This window comes from Octopus sinensis, linkage group LG10 (assembly GCF_006345805.1).
Source record: "Octopus sinensis linkage group LG10, ASM634580v1, whole genome shotgun sequence".
In the NCBI taxonomy this organism is placed as follows: Eukaryota; Metazoa; Mollusca; class Cephalopoda; order Octopoda; family Octopodidae; genus Octopus; species Octopus sinensis.
This window is the reverse complement of record NC_043006.1, coordinates 37353903-37372514: the sequence shown is the minus strand read 5'-3', so window position 1 is coordinate 37372514 and position 18612 is coordinate 37353903. Positions and strand designations below refer to the sequence as shown.

The following is an 18612-nucleotide window of genomic DNA, read 5'->3' as shown; positions in this document are numbered from 1 at the left end:
GGTCCGAAATTAGTTTTATAAACTTTTAAATTCTAAATTGATTTAGTCATCACTAGCAGTATCGCCCGGCGTTACTCGGGTTTGTAAGGGAAATAACTATATAAGCATTTTTAGAGAGTTATAGCCAAAAAATAGCAAAAAAATGCATTAAAAATGGAAAAATAAATTATGGTAATTTTTTTTTTAAATCGTTGACTCATCGTAGACATTTTTAGAGAGTTACTTCCCTTATATAATATCGAAAAAATGCATTAAAATGGAAAAAAAATGATGGTAATTTTTTTTAAAAATCGTATACTTTTCGTAGACGCGTGCTAATACCCAGAAGGGCTCGATATGAATCACGACTATAAGATACCCGGTTTTGGTTAAACTGCACCGCAAAATGTGGGAGTAGTTAGGAATCTAAATCGTAGGAGACAGACACACAACTTGATTTTTATATATAAAGATTTCTCGTCATTCGTTTGCTCAAAATGTTTTTTTTTCTATGCAAATGAAATTTTTAGCTCTTCTCCTCCGAACAGCTTCTCTCCCCCTCTCTCTCTCCCATCTCTCTCCCTTTCTGTGTGTGTGTATATGTGTATGAACGTGGTGTGTGTGTGTGTGTGTGTGTGTGTGTTGACATACGTACGAGTGCGGGTGAATATATTATTTAACACTGATCTATCACCTATTCTATCTGCCAGTTGTTTATCTAAGAGTCGGTCAGCTAATCTATCTATCCATCTATCTATCTATCTATCTATCTATCTATCTATCTATCTATCTATCTATCTATCTATCTATCTATCTATCTATCTATCTATCTATCTATTTATCTATCTATCTATCTATCTATCTATCTATCACCAAAGTGAACAATATTAACATTAAATGCGTGAAACTGTTATGATTTATGGACGATAACTAATGAGGAAAGAGCACGTCCGCGTATTATTTGTGAAATTTTCGCGTGTTCCTTTGATATCTTTCTGTGCAAATTTCGAATCTATCTATCAAAATAAGCAGCAAGGATATCCAGAGGTAATGCAGTACGATCGTTTCCTGCAACTCCATTTAATTGAACAATGCAATCATTACATCAATTTAAAATGTAGAGCAAAATTCAACTGCACAAAGACATAGAATTTAATTAAATTAGAACAGATAGGCACATTAGTATAATTATACCTAAAATCTCCAAGAAGTTAAGGACAGCATGTTCTTTGTCTATTTCCTTAACTTCTTGGAGATTCTAGGTATAATTATACTAATGTGTCCATCTGTTCTAATTTAATCAAATTCTATGTCTTTGTGAAGCTGAGGATTGCTCTGCATTTTAAATTGATGTAATGATTGCATTCTTCAATTAAATGGAGTTGCATGAAACGATCGTACTGCATTACCTCTGGATATCCTTGCTGCTTATTTTGATTTTAATCACTTACTTTGAAGTTATATGTATAATACCGTACTAAATTATTCTGGTGCCTCAACTTAAGTACCATATTCATCTGTATCTATCTATCTATCTATCTATCTATCTATCTATCTATCTATCTATCTATCTATCTATCTATCTATCTATCTATCTATCTTTCTTTCTTTCTTTCTTTCTTTCTTTCTGTATGTCTGTATGTCTGTTTAACATACATTTTGATAATTGTTTTATTTAGATCGCTTTTCATTGAATTTCCTTTCGTTTTTTGTTTTTAAAGATTGGTCGCTTGGTGCACTTATTTACCAGTCAGAGCAGAAACGAGACGAATGTGAGGTGCCGAGTCTAACTGCACCCACAACTACTATAACCAACTCCGGGTCCCTAAAGCTGTCCCTAACGAACGGAATGACAGCCATATTTGCTGTGTTTATATTTCATCTGTATTTCTTGTGTCCTCTCTTATGATAAATAAAAAAAAATTCTTTGGTATTTAACCATGGTTTTTTTTCTTCTTTTGGAAAACATTTAATAGAATTGTCGCATTGTGTTTCCTTTCTCAACTACACACACGCACATACGCGCGCGAACACGCACACACACACACACATCCTTTTACTTGTTTCAGTCACTAGACTGCGGCCATGCTGGGGCACCGCCTTGAATAATTTTTAGTCGAATCAATCGATCCCAATGCATTTTTTTAAAGCCTGATATTTATTATCTCGGTGCCTTTTGCCGAAACGCTAGGTTACAGAGATGTAAACATATGAACACCGGTTGTCAAGCGCTGGAAAGTGGACCCCCACCACACACACATTATGTATATATATATATATATATATATATATATATATATCGGGCTTTTTTCAGTTTCCGTCCACCAAATTCACTCACAAGGCACTGGTCGGCCTGGAGCTATATTTTAAGGCATCCGAGGTGCCAAGCAGTGGGACGGAACCTAAATCCATTTAGTTGCAACGTGAACGTCTTAACCATGCGCCCATGCCTGCCTCTCTACATTAATTAATTTTGGATGAAGCTAATAAATAAAATTAATTGTTATTGGGTGAGAACCATTACACGCTCTTATTGGTCCCGGATACAATCGACAATTGAGCGGTTATTGGTACATGGGAGATAATTCAATGTCAGAATAACAGTAAGTAAACTTTATGATGAAGAGTTGTTTCCCTTGCGCTGCTGTCGTAGTGTTATCCTGTGAAAAACGTCGTAAGATAATATGTGACACGCGCGCAAAATTGGTCAATTGTGCTACCAGTCGTACACTGTCCGGTTCAGCCGATTGCTTGCTCGGATCGACGGTGATAAAACCAGCTGCCCCATCAAGCTTGCCTGCAGAGACGGATTGCTTGAGACTCGTCAGGACAAATAAAACGAATGTATGATGGACGGGTATCTAGCAATATGCAAGGACTTCGAACTTCTGGGTTAGTGTCCGACATCCCGTTAGGACACAGATCGTGAAACGTCATTTCGGTTTTGCTTAAACATTCTCAGTAGAAGGCAATTTTGGATCCACAACTACATCAGCAATATGACTAGATGAGGATTCTGGCCTTCGCTACCTTGGAAGGCAATTATATTAGTAGAAGAGCAACGGCTGGTTTTAATCTTTACAACCTGTGAAGAGGCGAAGATTAAGGGAGACAACCCTAGCAGCAAATCTGTTTAGAAGAGAATTCGTGATACCCATCGAACGTATCTACCACGTAGAGAAGATGGAAACTCAACGAATAGAAGGTGGCGAGTGTGTCTGAGGTCCTAGAACTTTAGCCGTAAAGATAGAAATACTAATTCATATACACATACAAACATAACCCACATCAGTAGCATCTGCCCCAAAATATCTACAAGAAACTACCGGCCCCTATACACTTATATATGCGTGCACAGTAAATTTATTCAATTGAAAGACAAGAAAACACAATCAAGACAAATACTAATATACAAACGTCGAAATTATCAACCATCGTACGAACAATGATTCTGAGCACCTTTTCAAACTCCACCCATCTAACACCCGTGGACATATTTACAAAGTCAGAAAACAGCACAGCTCCCATGACTTCAGGAAACATTTTTTCACGCTAAGAGTTGCTGAAGCATGGAACAAACTGCCGGCGTCAGTTGTTAGTTGTCGGAGCACTGTATCCTTCAAAACTTCCATGCTTTCTGAGATTCGCCAACACTACACCTGATTTTCTCCCCTCCATACACACACAAGCATGTATCTGACTCATGCATTGTTCGCTTTCCAGACATTTGTACATTACTGCATATACTCTGACAAGTTGTGGTGCACCAGAGCACTGTATACAATAATTTCATTATTATTATTATACGGACATGTGGCAACCGGTTATGATCTCATAAGAACGAGTGAGGAATGTAAGATACTAAAATCACATCGTCCATCGAAGTTTAAGCAGAACTTTACCATTTATGTACATGAAGTACTGCATGAAAGAAGGATCCTGTTAGATGTCGGGTGGGGGAGGAACCACCGATACTTGGCAGCTTACTTGTAATGTTTTTTGTCCTCGCAGGGAAACCTTTGTCAGGTTTGCTTTTTTTTAAATACAAAAGCTACCTGGCAGGCTGAGCGGAGGACCCTAGAAGATCAACGCTCAGGATCACCAGCAAGTTGCTGCAAAGCATCCACAGTGGTGGCATCCATGGTAGTGTAATCGGCAAATGAAAGATTCATTGTGACTTAAGCTCACATTCCAAATTCATGATAATGGATATAGATGACGACAGAGAATCCTGCGAATCAGCGAAAACAGCGAGAGAGAAAAAAATCTATATGTTGGTCATGTCAGTAAACCTAGAGTGATAAGAGGATACTGCCGTAAACTTCGGAAGATATGGGAGTCAGAGCTGTCTGCATTCAATAAAACTGTATCTCACAATACAGTTCTATATTTAAGAGATGAGGGATTATGCACATTATTTACATTATTTACATTTGACGGATATTTGTCCTCATCTTGTTTGTTGTTAACACAGCGTTTCAGCTGATATACCCTCCAGCCTTCATCTGTGTCTTGGGGAAATTTCGAACCTGGGTTCTCATTCCTAAGGTATTTTTCGATATTATTATTATTATTATTATTATTATTATTATTATTATTATTATTATTATTACTTTTTTTTCTTCTTTCAAATTTTCTTCTATTTCTTGCCGAGTGTCTTCCCGACTCCTAGGGCAAAGAAACTCATAGTGTATATTGGTAGGCCATTAAACCAAACTCAGTAGTTCGTTCATTTTTTTTTTTTTTTTTTTTAAAGTTAAATTAAAATGCATGAGCAGCAACAGTTCTCACATCGACAATGCTCTTCTCAATACGTGTGATGTACCAGTTAAGACAAACTTTTGCACTTCTTGCAGGGATGGTAAGCCAGGGATCATTCTCATATAATTTTCGGTTCCCTTCTTGATCATTCCTAGTGCTCCTACGATCACTGGTATTGTAACCGCCTTGAGATGCCACATTTTCTCAATTTCAATGAGTAGGTCTTTATATTATTATTATTATTATATTATTATTATTATTATTATTATTATTATTATTATTATTATTATTATTATTCAGGTCACTGCCTAGAATCGAACTCGGAATCTTGCCCGTGGGCATATGGCGTAGCGGTTAAGAGCGCGGGCTACTAACCCCATGATTACGTGTTCGATTCCAAGCAGTGACCTGAATAATAATAATAATAATAATAATAATAATAATAATAATAATAATAATAATAATAATAATAATATAATAATAATAATAATAACAATAATAATAATATTAATAATGATAATAATAATAATAATGATAATGGTAACAGCATCGAAAAATACCTTAGGAATGAGAACCCAGGTTCGAAATTTCCTCAAGACACCTGATGAAGGCTAGAGGACATATCAGCCGAAACGCTGTGTTAGCAACAATCAAATTGAAGACAAATATCCGTCAAATGTAAATAATGTAAATAATGCATCCTAAACTTCCACGCTGTGATAACAAGTGTCAATTATGCCAGGCTCATATCATTAGTGGCTGTTCAAATACGTCTGCAATGTTCTTCCTTCTCATGGGACATGGCATTATTGCTAATGCTGCTGCACGCAAGAAAAAGTTGAAATTACTACAATACCAAAGGCACAATTGAAACAGAAACTCACCGTTCCACTAAAAATAAATTTAAAAAAAGACCCAGTGGAACATATGATAAAAAAAAAGAGCAACGTGACTTAAGCACAACATGCCAAATATAGTGATATTGAGCAGAAGCTGTGATGAAAGTGGAGGTAGGAGATTGGGTAGGCCCTGACGGGAGTCCCTAGCAACGGAAGTGCTGAAGAGAGCATGCACAGCGGCGACAGGAAGAGACCAGAGGACAACTGAACAGCGAGAAGGCAACACGTGTGTGGACAACGAAGGAAAGAGAACGCCCACGTGGGTAGCGAGAGAATGCTTCCCCCAGCTCGACAGGTAAGAAAGCCTTAATTCTCTTCTTTCCTAATTCCCCCTTCATATCACAAACTATTTCGGCTCATTGCGGAGCGCTCAAAAAAAAAAAATGTCCTCGGTAAAATATGGCATCTAAAATTAGAATCGATAACGACATGTTGAGACCATTCTCTGGCCAAAGTGATGTGGTGGCCTGGATACAGAAAGTGAAGCTGGTGGCAAAATTACATTGGATACAGGACGTAGCCTGCTTCTTACCGTTGAATTTAGAAGGTAGCGCGCTGAGCCTGTATCTAGAGATGGCGGAGGACGATCAACAAAAAATCGAGAAGATTGAGGAACGGCTAAAAATGGCTTAAACGGAGGGAGCATTTAAGGCGTATAGTAAGCTCGGAAGCGTGAGGTGGACCGGAGAACAGGTCGACGACTATGCGAGTGAGATTAGGAGATTGGTAGCTTTATCAGGGATTTCCGGTGAGGCAATGGAGAGTGTTGTGAGGTTGGCCTTTGTGACTGGATTTCCCGATCACATTTCAATAAGTTTGCAGCAGCTAGCGGGCACCCACACCATACCTATTTCTTTACTACCCACAAGGGGCTAAACACAGAGAGGACAAACAAACGGATTAAGTCGATTACATCGACCCCAGTGTGTAACTGGTACTTAATTTATCGACCCCGAAAGGATGAAAGGCAAAGTCGACCTCGGCAGAATTTGAACTCAGAACGTAATGGCACAAAATACGGCTACGCATTTCGCCCGGTGTGCTAACGTTTCTGCTAGCTCGCACCCACACCATACCGGTGGGCGAACTGATAGAGCGTACATGCGTCATGACTCAGAACAACACACGCGTTGTAGTTTGTATGATGACGAAGACGAAAACGACGAAGAGACGAATCGACGCTAACGGGAAGAAGAATGTGACAAGAGAAGCTGGATGAATAACGAAGGGGCCGTGTTTCAGGTGTCGGGGGGGGGGGGTCCTCACATGGTCAGAGAGTGCACGGCACCGAAACAGGAAGTGGTGTGCTACCGGTGTGACCAGCCTGGATACATTGCTAACCAATGCAAACAGGGAAACGGATGGAGGGGAGCTACTGCGTCGGTAGCTACCCCGTCAACCGATTAGAGGTGCACTGGCGGTCACTGCCAATAATAAACGTTCAGGTGGGGTCGAGGGAGGTCCGTGCCCTCGTGGATACTGGTTGCACTACAACTTTGGTGACAGTAAAAATGGTGACTAGCTGGACCGGTAACCCACATCTGAGCGCAGTGGACGGCAGTAAAGTGAGGTACAAGGGTAGAACCTACTGCCTGACTCGGTTGGGGTTTAGCCTGAGTTCGGCACCAAAAGTCATGGCAAAGGTCCTGAAGACAGTCTGAGAGAAGGTGGCCGAGGTGGAGCCTGAGAGTAATTCGTACATCGACTACATCATTGTTGATGAGAGTGTAAGGACGGCAGAGGAAGTCATGGATCATCTAAATAATTTTAGGCCATAGGAGGAGGCGCCGCGCTGGGGTTTAGGATTGAAAGAAATCAGATGGGCAGGCTTGTTTTTCGCCGAGGAAATGAGATTCCAGAACTCAGCAGAGATATGAGCAGGCGAGAGCTCTTCTCGGTGTGCGGAAAGCTGGTGGGACACTACGCAATTGCAGGATGGCTCCGAACAGCATGCAGCTTCATTAAGAGGCATGCCGAAAGAGTAAAGTGAAACGACAAAGTAGAGGAGAAGACAATTGCCATGATGCAAGACGTTTTGGAGAGAGTGAGAGCGGAGGATCCAGTGAGGGGCAGCTGGAATGTGGCCGAAACAAAAAAAGGGATTTGTGTGGTGTGATGCAGGTAGCATCGCAATAGGAGTCATCCTGGGAGGGGGGATGTAGAGGCGGAAGATGCAGCGTGGCTCAGATAAAAGAATGATTGCAGCCACATCAATCTGGCTGAATTAGATGCAGTACTGAAGAGCGTGAACTTGGCGTTGAGATGGGGACTCCACGAAATGGAAATTCGAACTGATTCGGCCACAGTAAGAGGGTGGGTGGCATCAGGGATGACAAATCAAAAGAGAGCAGAAGTAGTGGAGGAGCATTTTGAAACAACCTTATTCAGGGTTATTTTGAGTGGGATTGGTTACTTGACGTGAAGAAAATATTAACTGGGCCCCACTTGCAAGGTCATGCGCTGTTTATCTTGATATGAGATCACCATGTTGCGCATATGTGGTTGTGATGCATGTGCCTGGTGTACTCTTATCAGACGAGTGGTCATGATAGGTATATTGGGCTTCGTACGATTGTACCTCAGTGTCACTTTCATGCTCCCTCATGATGATGATGATCCTTTTTACTAAAGGCACAAAGTCAGAAATTTGTGGGGAGGAGACTAGTCGACTACATCGATCCCAGTGTTTCACTGGTACTTATTTAATCGACCCCGAAAGGATGAGAGGCAAAGACGACCTCGGCGGAATTTGGACTCAGAACGTAGCGACGGGCAAAATGTTGCCAAGCGTTTTGCCCAGCGTGCTAACGATTCTGCCAGCTCACCGCCTTAATAATAATAATAATATAATAATAATAATAATAATAATAATAATAATAATAATAATAATAATAATAACGTGGAACAAATAGGGGCTACAATAAAGGTGGAGCACTTGCAGAAAACAAAACTGCTTGGAACCGCTCGAATACTCCGGAAGGTGCTCGAAAAATAAGAGGTGCTACCTTAGTACACTGGTGGTGAACAGCTGACACTGTAGTACATCTCCAGCGTTAGAAGCTGTGCAAAGACAATGAAATAATAATAATTATAATGGTAGAGTACTCGGGCAGACTGAGACTGATACTTAAGTCGAAATTAAACGTGAGGAATAAGATTGAAACTATCAACACTTGGGCGGTTTCACTCTCAGTTCAATATGGAGCAGCGGCAATCGCATGGACAGTAGACAAACTAAACATCTTAGACAGAAAAACAAGGAAGCTGCTAACCAGATATGGGATGCTCCACCCAAAAAGTGACACACAGACAGACTGTATGAACCAAGAAAAAGAGTGGGGAGAGGAATGATTGGATGCAAACACAGCATTAGAGCAGAATAAAACAACATAGAATGGAATGTAAAAAATGCCACAGAACTACTATTATTGGAAATAAGAATGTCAGGCCTGTGTAGGATGAAAGATTACAAAGATAAAGCACTGTACAAGGACTTGAGAATGAATAAAACTGAAAATAGGTGGATACAGAAAAGAATGCATGGACGATTTCATAGGGATGTTGAAGATAAGACAGAGAAAAAAAGATGGCTATTGATGACTAAAAGTGATTTAAAACCGGAAACGGAGGCTCTAATCTGTGCTGTCCAAAAGCAAACATAAAGAACCAATTACATCATGTACAGAATAGACAACACATCAGAAAGGGATAAGTGCAGAATTTGTGGACAAAATGGTGAAACCGTATGGCATATTACCAGTCAATGTACGCCACTAGCCCAGAAGGAATATAAGAGACGTCATGACAATATGGCAAAGATTGTCCATTGGATACTTTGCAACAAGTATGAACTTGACAGAGCAAAAAGTGGTACGAACATAAACCCAAAAGCATCATCGAAAATGATTATGCAAAGATCCTATGGGATTTTATGATTCAGTGCGACCATGAGATAGAGAATAGGAAACCAGACTTAGTGTTAATTGAGAAAGAAAGCAAACGATGCTGGATCATAGATATAGCATGTCCAGCTGGCAAGGTATGCGACAAGGAAGAAAGAAAAGTCGATAGATATAACAGGTTAGCTTGGGAGGTTAAGCAGTTGTGGTCGCTGTAAAAGGTGGTAGTAATAGTAGTACCAATAATAGTCGGAGCCCTGGGAACAGTGAGTAAAAATCTTGAGAAGTACAAGGAGCAAATAGGGGCTGCAAATAATGATGCACTTGCAGAAAACAGCACTGCTTGGAACTGCTCGAATACTCTGGATGGTTCTTGAAAAATAAGGGGTGTTACCTTAGTTCACTGGTAGTGAACAGCTGACACCGTAGTATATCTCCGGCGTTAGAAGCTGTGCAAAGGCAATAAAATAATAATAATGAGAATGATAATAATAATAATCTTTCCTACTCTAGGCACAAGGCCCGAAATTTTGGGGGAGGGGGCCAGTCGATTAGATCGACCCCAGTGCGTATCTGCTACTTATTTAATCGACCCCGAAAGGATGAAAGGCAAAGTCGACCTCGGAGGATTTTGAACTGAGAACGTAACGGCAGACGAAATACTGCTAAGCATTTCGCCCGGCGTGATAACGTTTCTGCCAGCTCGCCGCCTTAACAACAACAACAACAACAACAACAACAACAATAATAATGATAATAATAATAATGATTATAATAAATAGCTATAATTAATAATGATGATAATTTCTCGACGCGGTAATGAAAATTAAAAGGAAAATCGAAAATTTGCATTCTTGAATTCTTCCATTTTTTTTTTTCATTCTTTCGTGTGTAATTTAAAATTTTTTTTTTATTTTTGTTTTTATTCAGAAATCAACAAAACATAAAATAACAAGGAAACAAAAAAAAAATAAAAAGAGAAACGAAACAAATAAAACGAAAGTTTGGAGATCAGTTTATCAGCCCGTAGCTATCTTTGTCAGCGTAGTCGTCATCGTCGTGTGGTCATTATCATCATAATCGTCATTATCATCATCGCAATAGTCTTCGTTATCATCTCTTTTTTCTTTAGAACTACCACCAACGCCACTGCCTTCACCACCACCACTTCCACCAATCCTAACCATCTTCAGCCTTTTCGCTTCTGACGTCATCGTTATCTGCTTTCTCTCTCATTGTCGTTGTTCTCATCGTCATCGGTTTTGTTGCTCTTGTCATTGTTGTTGTAACTGTTGTGTATTTGTTGCTGTTGTTGTTATTGTTGTTGCTGTTGATGATGTTGCTGTTGTTGCTGTGAGCCTGACTCAAATGAAACTGGCACATTCTCTGCAAACGCATTGTATGGGTTCTTTGATGGAAATGGTTGGGTACAAACCGTGAAGGTAGGTCCCTGTCACGGAATCATAACATTCATCCAAGACAATGTTGCGCGACACGAGTTTCTTTTCCCGGCAACAATTACATTTCTGTAAAGAGAAACGAAAAGCAATTACAATGTAAAAAGTTACCAATGTGGAAATAGAAATTATGGACTTCGTGGTAAGGCGAGAGCCGATATAATTCAGAGTTCGCTGCGCGAAGTCGACGTGAAAGCTAAGAGAATATTGATGGTGTTATAAGGTGAGATGGGATATAATTCAGAGTTAACGGACGCGAAGTTGGTGTGTAAAGTTCCAGCTGAGCACAAGGGATCAATGTAATCGACTTACCTCCATCCCCGCCCACCACCAAATCATGCCATTGTGCCTGTAGTAGAAAGAACTATTATAGCTGATGGAATCGTTAGCACGCCGGGCGAAATGCATAACAGTATTTCGTCTGCCCTTATGTTCTGAGTTCAAATTCGAAAGAGAGCTGTTACTCTTCTGCTTTCTATCCACTAACTAATTAAAACTCTCGTTTCTCTTCTTTGGCATCGAACTGCCTCTAGTAATAAAAAAAAGTCCAGCCCTCATTGACTGGAGTATGCCATAGCACAACTGTGCTATGACACAATAACAAAAATAACTTTCCTGAGTCGCTACAACGACATTAGTTCTACATGGCGTCAATCGAAACAAAAACGATTATCTTTAAGAAGAGGAAAAGAAATAATTTTTCATACATTTACATTATTAGAGCGTCGGGTTCACAATCATGAGGTAGTAAGTTCAATTCCCGGACCGGGCTGTGTCTTGTGTTCTTGAGCAAGACACTTTGTTTCACGTTGCTCCAGTTCACTCACCTATAGAAATGAGTTGCGACGTCACTGGTGCCAAGCTGTATCGGGCCCTTTGCGTTTCCCTTGGATAACATTGGTGGTGTGGAGAGGGGAGGCCGGTATGCACGGGCGATTGCTGGTTTTCCATACAACAACCTCGTCTGGACTTTTGCCCCGGAGGGGAATTTTCTAGGCGCAGTCCCATGGTCATTCATGTCCGAAGGGGGTCTTTACCTTTTAACCTTTACATTGCAACTTAGCTGTACTATACAACCAGTTTCAATTCTTTGCTGTAAAGGCGCGTGGCATAGTGGTTAGAGTATTCGACTTACTATAGTGAAGTCATGAGTTCGATTCCCGCCGGCGCGTTGTGTCCTTGAGCGAGACACTTTATTTCACGTTGACCCAGTCCACTCAGCTGGCAAAAATGAGTTGTACGTGTATTTCAATGGTTCAGCTTTCTCACGTTCTGTGTTATGCTGTATCTCCCTGAGAACTACGTTAAGGTTACATGTGTCTACGGGGTGCTCAGCCACTTGCACATTAATTTCACGAGCAGGCTGTTCCGTCGATTGGGTCGACTGGAAACCTTGTGGTCGTAACCGATGGAGTGTCAGTGAATTCTTTGCTACAGTACTTAAAATATTAACTGTCAATTTTGTTCACTCTGTCAGCTCGCCAATAAATAATAATTCTTTCAAGTAAACGCACAAGACCTGAAATTTTGGGGGAGGGGACTAGTCGATTACATCGACCCCAGTGTTTCACTGGTACTTAATTTATCGACCTCGAAAGAATGAAAAGAAAAGTCGACCTCGGCGGAATTTGAACTCAGAACATAAGGGCAGACGAAATACTGTTATGCATTTCGCCCAGCGTGCTAACGATTCTATCAGCTATAATAGTTCTTTCTACTACAGGCACAATGGCACGATTTGGTGGTGGGCCGGGATGGAGGTAGGTCGATTACATTGATCCCTTGTGCTCAGCTGGAACTTTATTTCATCGATCTCGAAGGAATGAAAAGCAAAGTCGACCTCAGCATGATTTTTCCTTTTGTCCGACGTGATAACCAGTCTGCCAGCTCACCAATAATATTACTAACTCTTTCTACTCCAAGCACAATGTCAGCAACATTTTTGAGGGTGGTACGTTGGTTAGTCGATTACACCGACCCCAGTGCTCAGCTGACCCTCTATTTTATCGATCCCGAAGGAACGAAAGGCAAAATTAACTTCGGCAAGATTTGAACTCAGAACGTAAAGGGTTGGAAGAAACGCCTCTAAGCATTTTGTCCGAATACTCTTTTACTTGTTTCAGTCATTTGACTGCGACCATGCTGGAGCACCGCCTTTAGTCGAACAAATCGACCCTGGGACTTATTCTTTGTAAGCCTAGTACTTATTCAATCGGAATCTTACCGAACCGCTAAGTTACGGGGACGTAAACACACCAACATCGGTTGTCAAGCGATGGTGGTGGGGGGAACATAGATACACAAGTACACACACACACACACACACACACATATATACGACGGGCTTCTTTCAGTTTCCGTCTACCAAATCCACGCACAAGGCTTTGATCGGCTCGAGGCTATAGTAAAAGACATTTGCCCAGGACTGAACCCGTAACCATGTGGTTGTGAAGTAAGCTTCTTACTACACAGCCATTCCTGCTAATGATTCTACTATCCCGCAGCCCATTCTGATACATTGCAAGAACAAAAATATGATGAGTTTTTCGTGTTGGGAAATATATTACAAAATGCCGACTTGGTGAAAGAACACACAAAAAAAATCCGAAATAAAACGATTTGGGTATTGTCTCATCTATTATCAGTCTGCGTTAGATTAAAATCGAAAACAAAACATCTCTTCACGCGTTTTTTTTTTTTCCTGGTTACTATATTAATTCCTTATATAAATTTATCATCGCTTGTCACGGGGATTTGGTTAAACAAACCCCCAACAAAGTGAAACTGTAATAAATGTATCAGTTATAAGTGAATCATCTCCGCGCTTTTTGTAAATGAAATGAATGGTAGATTTATTAACACCAAACTCGTGGCCCAAGGCAATGAAGCTTTCACCATCACGTATTTTCTTGATCATCTCTACCTTTTCCTATAAAGAATACAACCGTTTCCGTCGTTTGTTAGGATCGGTTGCCATCTTTTTTTTTTCTGTCCACTGGTCCTACGTTGAATTGATACGACTACGTAAATCCGTAAGACCCAAAAGGCGGCGAGCTGGCAGAATCGTTAGCACGCCGGGCGAAATGCGTAGCCGTATTTCGTCTGCCGTTACGTTCTGAGTTCAAATTCCTCCGAGGTCGACTTTGCCTTTCATCCTTTCGGGGTCGATTAAATAAGTAGCAGTTACGCACTGGGGTCGATATAATCGACTTAATCCGTTTGTCTGTCCCCTCTGTGTGTATCCCCTTGTGGGCAGTAAAGAAATAAGAAATCACCCAAAATACGCAGCTTCGAAGCATGATAATATAAAACTAGCGATAGCCCGAGCATTTTGCGTGATCGAGCATTGTAGGTGGTTACTGGAGCGCGTTTCTGCGGTACAAGCATAAATCTTCGACCGATTACCGACCTGTGTTATCTCAGATAAATCCGTGATAAGCATAACATGGTTCACAATTGAACGTACCGTGTTATCCTGGATCCGTGATGAATGAATCAGTGATAAACGAGGTTACGTGCATAAATCATAAGATTAACTCTGAAGAGGGAGGAAATTATGAATAATGAGTGTCACAAATTATTTATGTTAAAATCTATCTAATGTTGATGTCACACGAACTTCCCTTAAGACTCCACTAAATATTAAAACTGCGCAATGTTACCATTATTACTACATTGAGCAAACAAAAGAATTTCACGACTTTGCTTTTTCGAGTTTTTAAACTGGTTGATTTCGTTTCGTTGAATGTGTGATCTTGCGCAGGAGTGGCTGTGTGGTAAGCAGATTGCTTACCAACCACATGGTTCTGGGTTCAGTCACAGTCACACTGCGTGGCATCTGGGGTCAAGTGCCTTCTACTATAGCCTTGGGCCGACCAAAGCCTTGTGAGTGGATTTGGCAGACGGAAACTGAAAGAAGCCCGTCGTATATATACGTGTGTGTGTGTACGTGTGTGTACGTGTGTGTGTGTGTGTATGCGTGTGTGTTTGTATGTCTGTATTTGTCCCCTCCAACATTGCTTGGCAACCGATGCTGGTGTGTTTACGTCCCTGCAACTTAGCAGTTCGGCAAAAGTACCGATAGAATAAGTACCAGGCATAGAAAGAATAAGTCCTGGGGTCGATTTGCTCGACTAAAGGCGGTGCTCCAGCATGGCCGCAGTCAAATGACTGGAACAAACAAAAGAATATTTATTTATTAGATAAAAAGCGCAGGAGTGGCTGTGTGGTAAGTAGCTTGCTTACCAACCACATGGTTCCGGGTTCAGTCCCACTGCGTGGCATCTTGGGCAAGTGTCTTCTGCTATAGCCTCGGGCCGAACCAATGCCTTGTGAGTGGATATGGTAGACAGAAACTGAAAGAAGCCTGTCGTATATATATATATATATGTATATGTGTGTGTGTGTGTGTGTTGTGTGTCTGTGTTTGTCCCCTAGCATTGCTTGACAACCGATGCTGGTGTGTTTACGTCCCCGTCACTTAGCGGTTCGGCAAAAGAGACCGATAGAATAAGTACTGGGCTTACAAAGAATAAGTACCGGCGTCGATTTGCTCGACTAAAAGCGGTGCTCCAGCATGGCCGCAGTCAAATGACTGAAACAAGTAAAAGAGTAAAAGAAAGAGTATAAGTGAATAAGTGAGTGAGGGATGGAGGAGAGGGAGGGAGTCAATGATTGAGTGAGGGCAGTATGTGTGCACTGGTTTGTTTATGTCTTCATAAGTTAGCGGTTCGGCAAAAGTGACGGATAGAATAAGTATCAAACTTTCAAATAAGACTGGTTCAACTAAAACCCGTCAAGGCAATGCATCAATATGACCGCTGAAACAAGTATAAATATACGTACCTTTTTAAATCCACGTGGGTCTGTAACACTCGGTGATTCATAGGACCAACAAGTTCCTTCGCATTTATTCAAAGCCAGGCGACCCGTGCACCGTACCTCGACATGTCGACCACGGTAAACGGTGTTGACGTATTTGTTGACGTTGATTTCAGAGCGTAGTGTCTGACAGTCTTGAGAAGAGATGTGGTGTAAACTGGCCAATAGGACAAGGAGTGACGATAGAATATGCATGATAGCTTCACCTCTGGAGATTGAAAAACTGGTCGAGAAAGGAAAAAGAAATTTTAAAAAGAGGATCAATAAGACAGAAACATGTTCTAAGTTATCGCTGGACTGACAAACATCAAACTCACTCACCATTACATTCTATTTTTAATAATTTCCAATTACCGTATTTACCGGTGCATGGCGCACTCTTAAGCCCTTTACTTATCCTGTGTACCAAATGTAATACACAAGACCTCACATGTAATACACAGGGCATATTTCCTTGGCATCCAGGCATCATATATGGCATACATTCCCAGTTTTTTTTCAAGCACCAGAATAACTTGGGACTTAGGAAAAGAAAGCTTTATGTTACTCAGAACGTATGAAACAAGAGCTTACTCAAAGTCTGAGAAAAAAGAAAAAAAAGCATGAACATTCCGGACAAACTTACGAAAATGTTTTAGACAGTTAAAGGCTTAAGAATATCAAAAAATTGCCCTGCGTTTAATGTGGCGGTATTACGAATGGGATACTGAGTGTTGTAGGCTGGGGTGACGGATAACTATAAGTTCGCTCCGCACAGTAACTGTTAGTTTTAATGAACTGTCGAAAGCGAAGTGTAACACCACAGTTTATTAACACAAACGAAAAATTGCTTATGATTTGATCGACAGTTACGGGAAAAGGTCAACCGATCTCATTGTAACTCCTTTTTTCAGCAGACGTAATCCATACCTGATATGTGTCTTACCTTATTTAATGACTGTGTTACCTTTAAGAGACATTTTGCTTTTAATTATCTAAACGTTGAAAGGAATGGTAAACATTTATCCGCCGGTGAGCTTATTTGCAATAAGTGGATGACAACAAAACCCTAGCGCTGGCTGTGCACAGCTCTGGTTGCAGGTCGCAGTTGCACAAAACGTCACAGACAAAAACACAAATTTCACATCGTTTGTAGCAATTCATTAGACCAAAATACAAACAGCTATACAACGGTTCTGAAAGAATATAAAGTTGGAATACAGTACTCTCACAACGTAACGTATATAAGATAAATGTATGGTTTCATACATTTATTCCAGTACACTATTGCGGCATTGTATTTGCTTGCACAAAATTATACATTTCCCCCTATAAGACACCTTTAAAATATCTTTCAATAAGTATCTGATTAAAAATATTAAATTTAACGTAAAGTATACTAGCCATCTCAATATGGCTAACCACTAAGGGTGGGTGTTACTGTAGCTTTCAGAGATTTATAATAATATCAAATTTGATTTATCAATAAAATCTACTTGTAAAATTGGGGTGCATCGTGTGCGGGAGTACGTCTAGTCGCCGGCAAATACGGTGATTTGAATTAAGGATTTCCTCCCCTTTACTTTTTAAAACAGGATTTAACAATTAAGACATTAATATTTAACATGATTTAACCAATCAAATTTTTCCCCGTTGTGGACGTAACTATAACAAAAAATTCTTGCTTCACTTTGCTAATACCAACATTAATTTAGATTGAATGGATTTATCGTGAAGGAGTTTCTGTGGGATCGATCGACCAGCTGCAAATAGTAGCCAAATCTCCTTCAAATTATATCTTTCTGTGTTCGAAAAAGCATCTGACAATGGAGTATTTCTTCTGGATCACAGCGTTCCTTGGGCTAAACAACGACAACCAGCGAGCTTCTAATTGACCAATCAACCTTCCAGAAATAGCAACGAAATCTCTCTTCTATCACACCACGGCATCTTAAATAAAGAAGGGCATATCGGATCGACATTTTTATAGGAATGACATGTTAGGTTTACTGTTTAAGTTTATAAAGGCTGGATTGGCACGGAAGGGTGAAAATTGGCAAACTCATGGGCTGTCCCGGACGGCACACACACAAGCTACACCACTGAGTACATGCGTGTCTATGCAGGCGATGTATGATTCTGTTTTGTTATAAGCATGCATGTATGTATGTATGTATGTATGTATGTATGTATGTATGTATGTATGTATGTATGTATGTCATTATTCAGTTTATTTCAAGATTTCTTGCCAATAGAGAAAGAACCTATTTCTAACCTAGATCCAAGGCCCCTTCATTGGAATTTCAACATCAACAACAGGGTATTTTTGTATGTATGCATGTGTGTGTGTATGTGTGTGTGTGTGTGTGTGTGTGTGTGTGTGTTGTGTGTGTGTGTGTGTGTGTGTGTGTGTGTGTGTGTGAATGTGTGTTTGTGTAAATGTGGGAATCAAAAAAGCTAGCAAAGCATTTGGGAGACTTAAAAACCGTGTGTTGTGTGACTGAGGTATCACCATCAAAATATATAGAAATATAAATATATATGAACTCTAAAAATATACATATAGGTATATATATACATAAACATACTAATAATAGAATATAGATAAAAAAACCGTTTTTAAAAAATTTTTTAATTTAAAAGATATTTAGATAGGCGCAAGAGTGGCTGTGTGGTACGTGGCTTGCTTACGAACAACATGGTTCCGGGTTCAGTCCCACTGCGTGGCACCTTGGACAAGTGTCTTCTACTATAGCC

At 40.3% G+C, this 18612-nt stretch overlaps 2 protein-coding genes and 1 long non-coding RNA gene across 7 annotated transcripts in view; 1 reads left to right on the top strand and 2 right to left on the bottom strand.

Moving 5' to 3' along the window:
- Positions 1 to 1917, top strand: part of LOC115216712 (ectonucleoside triphosphate diphosphohydrolase 1) — a 128636-nt gene extending 126719 nt beyond the window's left edge. For all 5 annotated transcript variants that reach the window (XM_029786247.2, XM_036506578.1, XM_029786248.2 and 2 more), the window contains one exon: positions 1701 to 1917. In XM_029786247.2, coding sequence (XP_029642107.1) covers positions 1701 to 1888 — 188 coding nt within the window. In that variant the 3' untranslated portion in view covers positions 1889 to 1917. The remainder of the gene's footprint in view (positions 1 to 1700) is intronic.
- A 4355-nt stretch (positions 1918 to 6272) lies between these two features.
- LOC118765096 lies at positions 6273 to 6793 on the bottom strand. The gene is made up of 3 exons (XR_005000946.1): positions 6760 to 6793; positions 6716 to 6726; positions 6273 to 6486 (listed from the first exon to the last, which is right to left on the bottom strand). It is a non-coding gene; the product is annotated as an uncharacterized LOC118765096 (long non-coding RNA).
- A 3744-nt stretch (positions 6794 to 10537) lies between these two features.
- On the bottom strand, positions 10538 to 16099 carry LOC115216781 (partner of bursicon-like). Its single transcript, XM_029786352.2, has 2 exons — positions 15841 to 16099; positions 10538 to 11064 (listed from the first exon to the last, which is right to left on the bottom strand). The coding sequence occupies exons 1-2, from the start codon at positions 16069 to 16071 to the stop codon at positions 10903 to 10905; spliced, it is 393 nt and encodes a 130-aa protein (XP_029642212.1). The 5' UTR covers positions 16072 to 16099; the 3' UTR covers positions 10538 to 10902.
- Between the last annotated feature and the right edge of the window lie 2513 nt (positions 16100 to 18612).

What these genes read in the sequence shown, in the direction of transcription:
- LOC115216781 (XM_029786352.2), bottom strand. Translation starts at nt 16,071, where the DNA reads ATGCATATTCTATCGTCACTCCTTGTCCTATTGGCCAGTTTACACCAC. An exon ending in ACCCACGTGGATTTAAAAAG is followed by an intron (nt 11,065 to 15,840) that starts GTACGTATATTT and finishes TTCTCTTTACAG; the next exon opens with AAATGTAATTGTTGCCGGGA.